Here is a 15178-nt window from a genome sequence, read left to right as displayed (position 1 = left end):
AGACCCTCATAAAACTCATCTTCGTTGTGTCTGTGAGAAAAAGAGAAGAATCGATGATGTGTGGCAATGACCTAACTCTTCCTCCTCCTCCTCCTCCTCCTCCTCTTCCTCTTCCTTCTGTTCTTCCCCCTTTCCCTCCTCTTCTTCCTTCCAGTTTCTCTTCTTCTTCCTCCTCCTCCTCCTCCTCCTCCTCTTCCTTCTGTTCTTCCCCCTTTCCCTCCTCTTCTTCCTTCCAGTTTCTCTTCTTCTTCCTCCTCCTCCTCCTCCTCCTCTTCCTTCTGTTCTTCCCCCTTTCCCTCGTCTTCTTCCTTCCAGTTTCTCTCCTCCTCCTCCTCCTCCTCCTCCTCTTCCTTCTGTTCTTCCCCCTTTCCCTCGTCTTCCTCCTTTCAATTTCTTTTTTTCTTATTTTTCGATTGTGACTCTCCTCTTCCTCTTCTTTGTTATTTTCTTCTTTTCCTTTAGTTTTCATTCTACTGTTTTCCTTTTCCTCTTCCTAATCTTCTTCGTGTCAATCTTTTTCCTTTATTTTTCTTTTGTTTTGTTTTGTTTTCGGTTAGTGATTCGTTTTTCTTTTTCTTTTACTTCATTTTCCTAATTTTCTTCCTTTTTTTTGTTATTTTCTTTTCCCTCGATTTTCATTTTTTTTTCGTGTCTTCTTCCTAACCTGCTTTTCCTTTTCCTTCTCTTTCCTTTCCTATAATTTTCACTTCCATTCCATCATTCCTTTCCTTGATCTGCCTCCTTCTTTTACATTCCTCCTCCTCCTCCTCGACCTCCTCCTCCTCCTTGACCTCTTCCTCCTCCTCCTTTTTTCTTGGTGTTCTCCATTAATACGAGACATCTTGCCCTCCTCCTCCTCCTCCTCCTCCTCCTCCTCCTCTTTCTTTATGCCCAAATTACCTCGCTGTTCCCCGCCTCGGACATTCGCTATTATTATCATTACTATTATTTTGAATTTATTACTTTTTTTTCTTAAGACACTTTGAGCAAATGAAATACATACCTTAGCAGTCATATTCTTTCGTAATGTGTAATTGTATCCTTTCATTTCTTTATTTTGTTTTCTTTTTTGTTTTATTTGTCATTTTTTTTCTTTTTGTTTTCTTTTATTTGTTTTAAGTTTTACAGATGTTGTGATTTTCTTTATTTTTATGCTTTTCTTATTACTTTTCTACTTATTTTCTTTTCTGGAAGGTCGAGTTTTGGGGATTTATATAATTTAGATCAAAAAGGAATTACGAACGAGAAAGAAAGAAAAGAAAGAAAGAAGAAAAAAAAAGATAGATATACAGAAAGAGGTAGAGGTAGAGATAGATAGGTAGAAAGATAGAAATAGATAAATAGACAGATAGATGGATAGATAATGAGAGAGAGAGAGAGAGAGAGAGAGAGAGAGAGAGAGAGACCAACCTTCCACGCCTCCTCCTCAAAGATTTTTCCCTTAGTATCACTAGGGGAAACGGGCCCTTGTCCTGTTAAGAGTGCAAAAATGCTCCATCCCTGCGCGGGGGAGCACGGGTTAAGCCTTTTGGCGGCCCGTAGCAGGGTGCCGACAGACCGACTCTATCGGCGATCGAAATCTAGCCGACCGAGTCGGTCTGTCGACGAGGACTGGCGTGTCTCTGTCTTCCACGCCATAAAGTGAGTTTTTAAGTAACAATAAATTTACATGAGCAAGTTTTCATAGTTTTGTTGAAGGAGGAACTATGGATCCACATACTTCAAAAGACAAAAAAATAAATAAACAAAATAAAAAAAGGCTGAGTGTGTGGTGGTTAGGGCCTCCTCCTCCTCCTCCTCCTCCTCCTCCTCTTCCCCCTCCTCTTCTTCTGAGCTTGTGTCCTCCTTTAGTTAGTTTTGCCCTGACCTCACTTTAAAGAACATATGTTTGCCACGTGTGTGTGTGTGTGTGTGTGTGTGTGTGTGTGTGTGTGTGTGTGTGTGTGTGTGTGTGTGTGTGTGTGTGTGTTCTTTCCCTCCCAACCCCACCCCTCTAGCCTTCCTCCTCCTCCTCCTCCTCTTCTTTTCCTCCTCCATTTTCACGATATACAAAAAAAAAGACAAGAAAACGGGTATAATTATGGAAGGGGGGACCATATCATTACTAATTTCAGATCTAACTAACTATTTCCCGGCTCTGTGTTCTCCGGGAAATCCCCTTCACCTCACCTGTGCTTCTGATTAATTAACTCTTACCTGGCCGGCCTAGCATCTCGGTAACCCTCTCATTAATTTGGGGTAAGCAGGTGAGGAAATTGAGGGAGAATTTTTAGGGTTTAAATATTCGCAGGTAACTGATGAGAGGGTGTGAGTCAGGTAAAGGTGAACGAAGATTATATAAGAACAGGGATTAAAAGAAGTAAGAGAGGGATTAACTGTTTTTCTTCCTCTCCATGTAATTTTTCTCTACTTTTTTTTCTTATTTGACCATTCCAGTCCCCTCCTTTCCTTGCAATCTCTTTACTTTACATACCTCCTCCTCCTTCTCCTCCTCCTCCTCTTCTTTCCCCTCTAAACATTACTCCATTACGAAGTTTTATAATGCGTTTCTTCTTTCTTTATCTTCATTAAACGGGAGGGATATAGAAGGTGTGAGATATGGGAGTTGTAAGGGAGGGAGGAAGAGGAGAAGGAAGTGGAGGAGGAGAGGGGAGAATTGATGAATGAGGGGGGGGGGAGAAGAGGATGAGTCATGGATAGGTAGAGAAAGAGAAGCGTGAAAAAACAATGGAGGAAGAGAAAGAGAGGAAGAGGAGGAGGAGGAAGAGGAAAAAAGAAGATAAATAAGAGGAAAATAAAAAGAATAATATGAACTAAAAGAACATTAACCAGAATAAGAAGAACACACGATTATTACTTTCAAGAGGAGGAAGAGGAAGAGGAAGAGGAGGAGGAGAGGTAAATAATAAAATAAAACAATAAGAAAAAGAAAAAGAACAGCATCAACAAAAACAACACGAACCAGAATATAAAAAAAACATGGTTATCACTTTCAAGAGGAGGAGGAGGAGGAGGAAGAGGAGGAGGAAGAGGAAGAGGAGTCACCTTTTTCCTCTTTATTTGTGAGTCATGTGATCTGCTTTGTCTCCGAAACTGGACCATTGATTGGGGGAGGAAGAGGAGGAGGAGGAGGGGAAAGAGGAGGAGGAGGGGGAGGAGGAGGAGGAGAAGGTAAAGGAGGAGGAGGAGGAAGGAGGTGAAAAGGAGAGAAGTGAAGGGAAGGACGGTATGGGGAGAGAACGGGGAAAGGCGAAGGGTTGGAGGAGAAAGGGGAGAAGGGAGGAGAAAGGAAGGAAGGGAGGAGACGAGAGAAGGGAGGATATGGGAAATAGTGAAGGAGAAACGCGAGAAGAGAAGGGAAAGAAAGAAGAGAAGGAAGGAGGAAGGAGAGGAGAAAGGAGAAAGGAAAGAAGGAGGGGAGAATAAGAGAAAAGAAAGGAAAGGAGGAAGGAGAGGAGAAAGTAGAAAGGAAAGAAGGAGGGGAAAAGGAAAGAAAAGAAAGGAAAGGAGGAAGGAAAAAAGAGAAAGAAGAGAAAAGGAAGAAAAAGGAAGTGAAGGGACAGGTTAAGTTAGGTTAGGTCAGGTCAGGTAGGGTATACACATACTTAAAAATCCTGACCAATGAAATCTCACAGGTCAGCCCCGCACAAAAACAAGGGAGTCGAGAGAAGAAAGGTCAGGTTAGGTCATGTCAGGTCAAGTTACACATACTTAAAAATCCTGACCAATGGATGATCACAGCTTATCCCCACACACAAACACACACACACACACACACACAAGATAGTCCGAAGCAAAGGTCAGGGTAGGTCAGGTTACGCTAGGTCATATATACTTAAAAAAAACTTAGCCAGCAGATGATCCCAGGTTAGGTTAGGTTAGGTTAGGTTAGGTTAGGTTAGGTCAGGTTAGGTCAGGTTACGTTAGGTCATATATACTTAAAAAAAACTTAGCCAGCAGATGATCCCAGGTTAGGTTAGGTTAGGTTAGGTTAGGTTAGGTTAGGTTAGGTTAGGTTAGGTCAGGTTAGGTCAGGTTACGTTAGGTCATATATACTTAAAAAAAACTTAGCCAGCAGATGATCCCAGGTTAGGTTAGGTTAGGTTAGGTTAGGTTAGGTCAGGTTAGGTCAGGTTACGTTAGGTCATATATACTTAAAAAACTTAGCCAGCAGATGATCCCAGGTTAACCCCACACAAACACACAAACACACGGATATCAAAGCTCCTCCCAATAAGTCTCGATCGTGCGTGGACAGGAACGACCCACCACGACGGGCGCGACGGAAAAATTACCCTGCATGATGGGAGCGACACGAAGATTGCACCGAATAACAGAAATCGAGAGAAAATTGCCTTGGACGGTGAATATATGAGAGATAATTTACTTAACGGTGTATGAATGCTGGGGGAAATTACTTACGGCCATTGATGTTTACAGAAGGAAAGAATGAGAGGGGTTTAGATTTGTTTTGTTGTGAATAAGTAAATATATGAGAGGTAATTTACTTAACGGTGAATGAATGCTGGGGGAAATTACTTACGGCCATTGATGTTTACAGAAGGAAAGAATGAGAAGGTTTGAAGGAAAGAATGAGAAGGTTTTAGATTTGTTTTGTTGTGAATAAATAAATATATGAGAGGTAATTTACTTAACGGTGAATGAATGCTGGGGGAAATTACTTACGGCCATTGATGTTTACAGAAGGAAAGAATGAGAGGGTTTTAGATTTGTTTTGTTGTGAATAAATAAATATATGAGAGATAATTTACTTAACGGTGAATGAATGCTGGGGGAAACTACTTACGGCCATTGATGTTTATAGAAGGAAAGAATAAGGTTTTAGATTTGTTTTGTTGTGAATAAATAAATATATGAGAGGTAATTTACTTAACGGTGAATGAATGCTGGGGGAAATTACGGCCATTGATGTTTATAGAAGGAAAGAATGAGAGGGTTTTAGATTTGTTTTGTAAAATTACTTACGGCCATTGATGTTTATAGAAGGAAAGAATGAGAGGGTTTTAGATTTGTTTTGCTGTGGATAAATAAATGGGAAAATTATGAAGGGAAACAAGAGAAAGAAGGAAAAGAAGAAGAGAGGAAAAGAAGATTTCGATTTCCTCTTTTCATTTCCTTATATTTTCTCCCTCGTTTTTATTTCTGTTTGCTCGTGTGTGACATTTTCCGTGACAATATATACATTTTCTCTCTTCTTTGTTCCTTTTAATACCTTGCATTCCTTTTCCCCTCCCCCCCCCAAAAAAAAAAAACATAAAACGAAATTAAAACGACTATCTTTCCAACTTTTATTTTCCCTAATTTGTTTCTTCTTCTTTTTTTTCTTTTTCTTTTTCTTTCTTCTTCATATTTACCTGCACGGCATTCCTATTATCATCATCATCATCATCATCATCATCATCATCATTATTGCTCTTGTTCCCCTTAGCAAAGAAAACGGAATGACAGGAGATGGGGGAGAAAGGAGAGAGAAAGGAGAAAAGGGAGGAGAAAGGAAAGAAGAAAGGAGAGAAGAGAAGGGAGGAGAAAGAGGGAGGAAGGGAGAGAACTGAAGAGAAAAGAAAGGAGAGAAGAGAAGGGAGGAGAAAGAGGGAGGAAGGGAGAGAAATAAAGAGAAAAGAAAGGAGAGAAGAGAGGAGAGGAGAAACAGGGAGGAAGAAAATAGAGATAGGAGAGAACTGAGGAAAACGGAGAGAGAGAGAGAAGTAAGGAAGAAGGAGCGAAGGGAAGAGAAAGGAGGAAGAAGGAAGAAGACAGGGAGGAGGAGGAGGAGGAGGAGGAGATAGGTGAGGGAAAATGGGGAACAGGAAGAGGAAGAGGAGGGAAATCAATGAAGGAAGAGACCATGAAGAAGAAACAAAAAAAGAGGAAGAGGAAGAGGAGGGAAATCAATGAAGGAAGAGACCATGAAGAAGAAACAAAAAAAGAGGAATAGGAAGAGGAAGAAGACATAGGAAGAAGGATTGCGGGAGGGAAGAAGGAAGGAAAGAAAAAAAGAAAAAAAAAGAAAGATGAATGGAGAAAAAAAAGGAGAAGAAGAAAAAGAGTAAAGGGAGATAAAAAAAAAGTAAAAAAGGAGGAATAAGGAGAAGGGAAAGTGAGAGAATACAAACTAGAATAAGAAAAAACAGTATTAATTTTCAAGTAGGCCTATTATCAATTTCAAAGAAGAAGAACAAAAAGAACAAGAACAGGAACAAGGAAGGGGAAAACTGAGAGAGAGAGAGAGAGAGAGAGAGAGCGAGAGAGAGAGAGAGAGAGAGAGAGAGAGAGAGAGAGAGAGAGAGAGAGAGAGAGAGAGAGAGAGCGGTGATGGGGAGACATGACGTGGCCAGAAATCTCTTTGTCACTCCCCTCCCCACTTTCTCTCTCTCTCTCTCTCTCTCTCTCTCTCTCTCTCTCTCATTCCTTCATTCTCTCTCTCTCTCCTCTTCTTCTCTCTTCTCTTCTATTCTCCTTCCTTTCCATCTCTTTCATTTCTCCTCTCTCTTCCTTTCGTTTCCATCCTCTTTCACATTCCTTTCTGTTTCCTTTCTCCTTCTTTCTCGTTTTTCTCTTCCACATTCCCTTTTGGTTTTCTTCCTCTTTCTCTCCCCTTCCCTTCCTCTCCCCCATTCGCTTCGCCTTTCCTCCTCCTTCCTCTTCTTCTTATATGCCATTCACCTTTTTTTCTCCTTTCTCTTTCTCTCTTCTTCCGCTTACATAAAAGAAAGAGAAGAGAGAGGAGAGAGGAGAGAAAAACAGACATCACCCATCATACCACCACCACCAAGGAAGCGAGAAAAAGAGAGAAAGAGAGCGAGAAAGAGAGTCGACAAAGAGAGAGATCAGAACCCATCCACATCACCCAGAGAGAGAGGCAAGAAGGATAGACCCTCAACCCTCATCCATCGAACCTTATACCCAGAAAAGGAGGTAGAGGAGGAGAGAGGAAAAGAGAGAGAGAGAGATTAGAACCCACAACACGGAGAGAGGAAGGCAAGAAGGACAGACCCTCCACCCTCATCCATCCAACCTTATAGCCAGGAAAGGAGGTAGAGAAGGAGAGAGGAAAAGAGAGAAAGAGAGAGAGATTGGAACCCACAACAGAGAGATGAAGGAAAGAGAGATAGGTCGGCACTCTCAAACGCTTCCGCTTCCCACGTCAACAATTTCCACAGGCCGAAAAAGGGGATCAAGCAAGCTCAAATAACTGTTTCTTTACGTTCATGGGACAGAGGAAGGGTCAAACCACCACCAGGGTCATAAAACTACCCCTGGAAACGTCTATAACTCATGTGAAAGCCCCTCAACTCTCGGCCATCCAAAGCGAGAGGAGGCGGAGTGGCTGAGGTCTGAGGTCCGTCGCGTGGGCTAAGCAATCACAGGGACTTGGAGATTGGCGGACGAGGCGGGAAATTACAGTGTGTCCCGCCGCCGCCGCGTGAGGGAGCGTCGACCTAGTGACCTGAAGGCGAGTCTCCGGCGGGAAGGAAAGAAGGAAGGGAAAATAAATAGAGGGACGGAAGGAAAGAAGGAAGGGAAAATAAATAGAAAGACGGAAGGAAAGAAGGAAGGGAAAGAAATAGAAAGACGGAAGGAAAGAAGGAAGGGAAAGAAATAGAAAGACGGAAGGAAAGAAGGAAGGGAAAGAAATAGAAAGACGGAGGGAAACATATACAGAGGAAGAGAAGAAGAGAGCCATACAAGAGGAAAGATAAAGGAACCAGGAAGAATTAGAGGGATTAGGAAAGAGAAAAAGGAACTGAAAAAAAAGAGGAAGAAAAAATGAAGAAGGAAGAAGGAAGAGGAAGTGTAAAATTAGAAGAAGAAGGAGGAGAAGAAGGAGAAGGAACTAGAGGTGACAAGAAAAGAGGAGGAGGATATGGAAAAGAAAGAGGAAGAGGAAAAAGGAAGAGGAATAAGGAGTTGCAAATTTAGGAGGAGGAGGAGGAGGAGGAGGAAGACACTTGAAGGAAAGGAAGATATATGGAGAGTTTTAAGGATGGAAGGAAGAGGAGGAAAGACGAGGAAGAGGAGGCGAGGAGGAAGAGGAATTTAGGAGATAAGGAGGAGGAGGAGGAGGAGGAGAGGAAGAAATAGGAGGAAAAAAGAGAAAGAGACAAGAAAAAAGGAGAAAATCAAGAGAGAGAGAGAGAGAGAGTTTGTGAGTGTGTGTGCGTGTGTTTGTGACGCCATAAACAATCTCTAAGCCCTATAATATAAGGAAGATAAGCTGAGGATAAATTACGCATCGTCTTCCTCCTCCTCTTCCTCCTCCTCCTCCTCCTCCTCCTTCTAATTTTGCACTTCCTCTTCCTCTTCCTCCTACAGTTCATGCTTCTCTTTATTTTTCTTCTTCCTCTTTCTCTTCCTTCGTTCCTTCTTCTTCCTCCTCCTCCTCCTCTTCCTTTTCTTCTTGTTCTTGTTCGTCTTCCTCTTCTTCTTCTCTTTCTTCTTCTTCTTTTTCTTGTTCTTTTTCTTCTTCTTTTTTCTTTTTCTTTCCTTCCTTCTTGTTCTTGTTCTCGCTCTTGTTTTTTTTTAATTATTATTATTATTATTATTATTATTATTATTATTATTATTATTATTATTATTATTATTATTATTATTATTATTATTATTCCTCTTCTTCTTCTTCTTCTTCTTCTTCTTCTTCTTCTTCTTCTTCTTCTTCTTCTTCTTCTTCTTCTTCTTCTTCTTCTTCTTCTTCTTCTTCTCCTTCCTCTTCCCCCTCTTCTTAACCTCCTTCTCCCTCATATTTTGTCTCCTCTTTATCTTTGCCTTGCTCCTAATCCACATCCAAATCATAGTCTTTCCTCCTCCTCCACCTCCTCCTCCTACTCCTCCTCCTCCTCCATAAACGCCAAACGAAAGGACCTGTTTCGGAGTCTCGCATAATCTCGCGTTTTCTCGTAAGTCCCGTGAGGCCCAAGTGTTCCCTTCGCTGCGTGGCACTTATGAGGCACGGAGAGAAGGCGGACACTCATGCACTCACCCCCGCCACCCGCCCTCGACACTCTGGTTTATGTGGCAACGATGTTTATGAGGGGAGAACACGAGAACGAGAGGCAGACACAGAGAGAGACACACACGAGGATCAGGGTGTTGTGTGTGTTTAGAAAGAGGGAAATACACGGACACATAAAGAGAGAGAAAGATCCTGGAAATGTATGTGTTCTGAAGGAAAAGGAAGGGAAATATATACGTAGAGACAGAAAGAGAGATAGATCCTGGCAATGTGTGTGTTCAGAAAGGGAAATGGAGGGAAATATATACGTAGTTACATAAAGAGACAAATATCCTGGAAATGTGTGTGTTCTGAGAGGGAATGGGAGGGATATACGAAGATACATAGACACAAAGATCCTGGAAATGTGTGTGTTCAGAAAGGGAAAGGGAGGGAAATACGAAGAGACATAGACACAAAGATCCTGGAAATGTGTGTGTTCAGAAAGGGAAATGGAGGGAAATATATACGTAGTTACATAAAGAGAGAAAGATCCTGGAAATGTGCGTGTTCAGAGAGGGAAAGGCTGGGATATACGAAGAGACATAGACACAAAGATCCTGGAAATGTGTGTGTTCAGAAAGGGAAATGGAGGGAAATATATACGTAGTTACATAAAGAGACAAATATCCTGGAAATGTGTGTGTTCAGAAGGGAAAGGGAGGGAAATACAAAGAGACATAGACACAAAGATCCTGGAAATGAGTGTTCAAAAGAGGAATAAAGAAGTTAACAGAAAGGCAGAGACAAAAATACTGGTAATGTGTGCGTTAAGAAAAGGGGAAAAATACGCTGATATAGTGAAAGAGAAATAATGTGAAGAAATATGTGTTTAGAAGACGGGGAGGGGGGGAGGATACGGAGAGATACATACAGACATAATGATCCTGAAATGTGTGTTCAAAAAGGAAAAAAAAAGTATGTATAAAAATGGATGCATACACAATTGATGCATACACAATTGATGCATACACAGCTTTATATGATGAAGAAGTAAAGAAGAAGAATGAAAAGTCGGCTTCAAATAATAAGATGATTCCTCTTAGTCATAAATAATGCTAATGAAGGAAAAGAAAACAACAAAAACAACGGCAATGACGAGAATATAAAGAACAAGAACAACAAGAACAAGCGGAAAAAGAAACCCAAATAAAATAACGAATAAAGAAATTAATAAAACAAAACAATAATCTCACACACACACAAAAAAAATCACTTCCTTTAAATAAAAAAAAAACTCATAAAGAACACAATTTCCCTTCACAACGATTAGCAACACTTAGGTACGAATGACGCAACAGACTCCCCCTTACCCTCCCCTCCTCTTCTCAACCCCCTTTACCTGTCTCCTCTCCCTCACCTGGTTACTAAAAATACACCTGTTCCCTTATGACGCAAGAGTACCCCCTCACCTCAACCCCTTCCCCTTTTCCTCCCTGTCCAAATCTTCCCTCTTTCTCTCCCCCTTCCCTTAAGATTCAATAGTACCCTTCCCTGCCCTTCACCCTTTCCTCCCCTTTTCTCTCCCCCTCTCCCTTATGATGAGTACCCCTTTCTCCCCTTTTCCTTTTCTCTCCCCTCCCTCCTTCCTTTCTGTCCCCTCCCTCCCTCCTTCCTTTTCTTTCCCCTTCCTCCCTCCTTCCTTTCTCTCCCTTCCCTTCCTTCTTTCTTTTCTCTCCCCTCCCTCCCTCCTTTTTTTCTCTTTCCCCTCCCTCCCCTCTTCCGTTCCTCTCCCCTCCCTCCCTCCTTTTTCTCTCTCTCCCATCCCTCCCCTCTTCCTTTCCTCTCCCCTCCCTCCCTCCTTTCTCCCTCCCCCCCTCTCCTCCATGTCCAGTCCCGCCCCCCTGTCATAAAAGGTAGACAAGGATAATAACAGGATCACGGACAGTTTCGAATGCTATAAACGGGTTCGAACGCTTATAGGAATGGGATCGGAAGGTGAGATTTGATCCTGTAAACTTCTGAGAGCGGTTTGGTTTTGCACTTTCCATTTTCTTTTTTTTCATCAGGTTTTCTTTGATTCTTTTCCTGTTTTTTCCGTTTTCTTTATTGTCTTTTTCCTCCCGAAATCAGTTTTTTTTTTCCTCTCATTTCTCCTACACATTATTTCCTCCTCCTCCTCCTCCTCCTCCTCCTTCTCCTCCTCCTCCTCCTCCTCCTCCTCTCTTCCTCCTCCTCGACACACACTAGTCTTCGTCAACGTCTTACTGTCAACCGTATGAACTCTGTGTGTGTGTGTGTGTGTGTCCCCTAATAATAACTGCGTCACAGACTCACTCGCCCACCAAAACTGTATGAGCAAACACGGGAAGGTCATGTTTTGTTTTAGTTCCGGACGAAAAGACAAAAAGAAAAAAAAAGAAAAATTAAAATGAGGACAGATTGAGGTTAATGCTGAAATGGCTGGCTGCTTGGTGGTTGCTTGTTATCATTATTATTATTATTATTATTATTATTATTATTATTATTATTATTATTATTACTCTTTACATATTTTCTCTTCTTGCTTTCTATTCCCATTTTTTCAACTTTTTCTCTGTGTTTCTCTTCCTTTTCTCTCCTTTACTTTCACTCTCCTCCTTCTCTTCCTTCTTTTCCTATATCTCCTGCCCTCCTGTTTCCCTTCCTTCTCTACTTCCAGCTTCTTCCTCCTTCTCCTTTTCTCTCCAACATCTCTTCTTCTCTTTCCTTCCTTTTTCTCTTCTATTTCCATCCTTCTCCTCCTCCTATATCTCTTCTCCTGTTTCCTCCTTTCTATCTCCATCCTCCTCCTTCTCCTATACCTCCTGTTCTCTTGTCTATCTTTCTCTCCTCCACTCCCATTCTTCTCCTCCTCTTCCTTCTCCTCTAACACCTTTCCTTCCGCTTCACGTCCGTTAGCATCAAGACCGAAGGCAGACTCAAACTCCCTTATCTTCCCCAAACACAGAAGCACCCGCTAACCCACGCCCCCCAGAAAAGGTGGACTGCCCTAAACTGTGTCTGCGTGTCTGTTACTCTGGGAATTAGACTTAAGGAGGGAGGGAGAGAGAGGGAGAGAGGGAGGGAGAGTTCATATTAATAGTGCAGGGTAGGATGAGGGTACAGCTTGTGGAGATAAAGAGGAAAATAAGGAGATAAAAGAGAGAAAGAGCTTGAATTTCGGGGATGGTCTGCGTGGATTTTCGTGTTGGGAGAAGAGTTTAGAAGGTTGAGTAGTAGTAATAGTAGTAGTAGTAGTAGTAGTAGTAGTAGTAGTAGTAGTAGTAGTAGTAGTAGCAGTAGTAGTAGTAGTAGTAGTAGTAGTAGTTGTTGTTGTTGTTGTTGTTGTAATAGTAGTTAGGGGCGAAGGAATAAGGTAACAACTGATAAAGATTAAATAGAAAAATGAAGTTAAGTTACTGAATAAAGCCTGATTGAACCCTAGCGAGACAAAGACAGACAAAGACACCAGCCATGCACAGAGGGACATGACTGGCAGAGCGTGTGATAGGGTGTGGCGCGGAGAAGCAAGAGACACTAGATTATAGGAAGCAATGGAAGGGGGCGGTCCAGGAATGCATATCGTTGTGCGTCATTCCTCTGAGTAATGGAAAGGGACAATATATGAATGAATGTCCGTTTCTGTGTCATTCCTCTGTCTGTGCCGTGTCTTAGTGCTACAGAAATGCGGGTTAAATGCTCCTTGATGGAATTTAAGAGATCATTGTGTAGATTTGAACCCGGAATAAGTAGTGCATTATTAAAAGATAAAAAATATACATTCCTTTCTTTCACACTCATTCCTTGTCATTCCTTTGTCTGTGTTGTGTCTTATTGATTCAGAAAGACGAGTTAGATGATTCTTGAAGGGATTTAAGAGGCCAATGTGTAGATTTGAACCCGGAATAAGTAGTGCAATGATAAGATATAAAAAAAAATACATTCCTTTCTCTCACACTCTTTCCTTGGTCTGTGTTGTGTCTTATTGATTCAGAAAGACGAGTTAGATGATTCTTGAAGGGATTTAAGAGGCCAATGTGTAGATATGAACCCGGAATAAGTAGTGCAACGATAAGATATAAAAAAAATACATTCCTTTCTCTCACACTCTTTCCTTGGTCTGTGTTGTGAATTAGTGAGTCAGAAAGGTGATGTTAGAAGCTTCCTGATTGAATTTAAGAGGACATTACGTAGATTTGAGCCCGAAATAAGTAGTGCAATGATAAGATATAAAAAAAAATAAACATTCCTTTCTCTCACTCATTCCTTGTCATGTGTTGCGTCTTAGTGATTCAGAAAGGTGATGTTAGAAGCTTCCTGGCTGAATTTAAGAGGACATTACGTAGATTTGATCCCGAAATAAGTAGTGCAATGATAAGATATAAAAAAAAAACATTCCTTTCTCTCACACTCATTCCATGTCATGTGTTGCGTCTTAGTGATTCAGAAAGGTGATGTTAGAAGCTTCCTGACTGAATTTAAGAGGTCAATGCGTGAATTTAAACCCAGAATAAGTAGTGCAATAAAAAAAAAATATTACAATCCTTTCTTTCACTCTCATTTCTCTGTCTCTTCTATATCCTTCGTGCTTTGGAGAGACAAGAAAGACGTAGTTTAACTGACTCTAAAATGCCATCGTGTTGAAGACCACATTACGTCCACTTCATTCTGTCATTCCTCGTTTCACTTCTTAGTCTATCTTACACACTTAGGGCTTCAGAGAGACGAAAAAAGATGTTAAATGGGTTAAGGCTAATAGGGGGTAAGTTTGGACCGAGGGAAGGTTACACAGAACAAAGGAATAAAAAAGGGAGATAATCACGGGAAATAAACTAAAGCTTTTATTACGCCCTTAGCGGGAGGAGGAGGAGAAGGCAATCTGTACTGGGAGGAAAGGGCATTTGGCTATTTCCTCCCCTTAGAAAAAGAGAGAAGCAGAAGCAGGGAAAAAAAAGGTGAAGAGGAACATGACAAGCAGAAGAGGAAGATCAATAACAGGCAGGAGTGTAACCAGATATGACAGAAGATACGTTTACCTCCCCCTCCTCCTCCTCCTCCTCCTCCTCCTCCTCGTCTCCGTCATTCCTGGGTGATGGGGAGGACGCAACAACAGCAGGAGAGGGAGCATGAGGAGGAGGAGGAGGTGGAGAAGGGGAGGAGGAAGAGGAAGAAGAGGAAAATCAAAACCAAGGTAGGAGTCTAGAAACGTTTACCCCTTCCTCCTCCTCCTCCTCCTCCTCCTCATTCTTGAAGTCGACGGAGGAGGAGGAGTGGTACGAGCAGAAACAGAAGGAGAAGGAGGAAGAGAAGAGGAGGAGGAAGAAGAAAAAGAAAATAACAATGTCCAGGTAAGAGAGTGTAACATACCTTGCCAGTAGAGACGGGTGGCATCCTCTTCCTCCTCCTCGTCCTCCTCCTCATTCTTGAAGTTGACGGAGGAGGAGCAAGGAGGAGGAGGAAGAGAAGGGGAGGAGGAAGAAGAAAAAGAAGATAACAATGTCCAGGTAAGAGAGTGTAACATACCTTGCCAGTAGAGACGGGTGGCATCCTCCTCCTCCTCCTCCTCCCTATTCTTGAAGTTGACGGAGGAAAGCCAGGAGGAGGAGGGGGAGGAGAGGTGTGAGGCGGCGGTCCAGCCACCAACCACGTGTTTGTCCGCACAGAGTCGCCGTCCCCCGAACCTGAGGATGAGGAGGCGAAGGGTGAGCGCAGACGAGGTTTCCAAAAGCTGGTGAAGAAGGTTGTTCAGACCCAGACCACGGTGAACAACGTGACGCGTCGCCCCCACAGTGAGTCCCCCACCCCCCACCCCCCATACACACCCACGGTACCCCCCCCCCACTAACCCCCCACCAAAGAGCCACGTGACCTTTTCTGGAACACCCCTACAAACCAACTCACAAAGATAACCTCAAGGCCACCGTTGCCAGATTGTCGTACTCAGAGCATAGTATTTACCGGTTTCTGACGCCTAACTATTGCCAAGACACATCAGAATCTAACTCTTTTAACGATAACTATAAATGAGTTTCGTTATTGCAGCCCAGAAGACAGTTTAGGGGTAAGAAGTCGGGAAATATAATCGGCCGAGTACGACAATCTGGCAACGTTGCAGTCAAGCACCCTTCCAGAACTTCGATATCCCCCACAAACCATCCCCCATACACACCCACGGTACCCACTAACCCCCCCACCAAAGAGCCACAT

The 15178-nt window shown here is 42.4% G+C and overlaps 1 protein-coding gene across 2 annotated transcripts in view; it reads left to right on the top strand.

Moving 5' to 3' along the window:
- Positions 1-15178, top strand: part of LOC127003520 (inactive ubiquitin carboxyl-terminal hydrolase MINDY-4B-like) — a 55380-nt gene that overhangs the window by 24861 nt on the left and 15341 nt on the right. Inside the window, exon 3 of one of the 2 annotated variants that reach the window (XM_050870349.1) lies at positions 14635-14760. The exons of the other annotated variant lie outside the window; for it this stretch is intronic. Coding sequence (XP_050726306.1) covers positions 14635-14760 — 126 coding nt within the window. The remainder of the gene's footprint in view (positions 1-14634; positions 14761-15178) is intronic. 2 annotated transcript variants of the gene reach the window in all.

The sequence above is a fragment of the Eriocheir sinensis genome, chromosome 25 (assembly GCF_024679095.1).
Source record: "Eriocheir sinensis breed Jianghai 21 chromosome 25, ASM2467909v1, whole genome shotgun sequence".
NCBI classification, from domain to species: domain Eukaryota; kingdom Metazoa; phylum Arthropoda; class Malacostraca; order Decapoda; family Varunidae; genus Eriocheir; species Eriocheir sinensis.
This window is presented reverse-complemented; position numbering and strand designations above follow the sequence as displayed.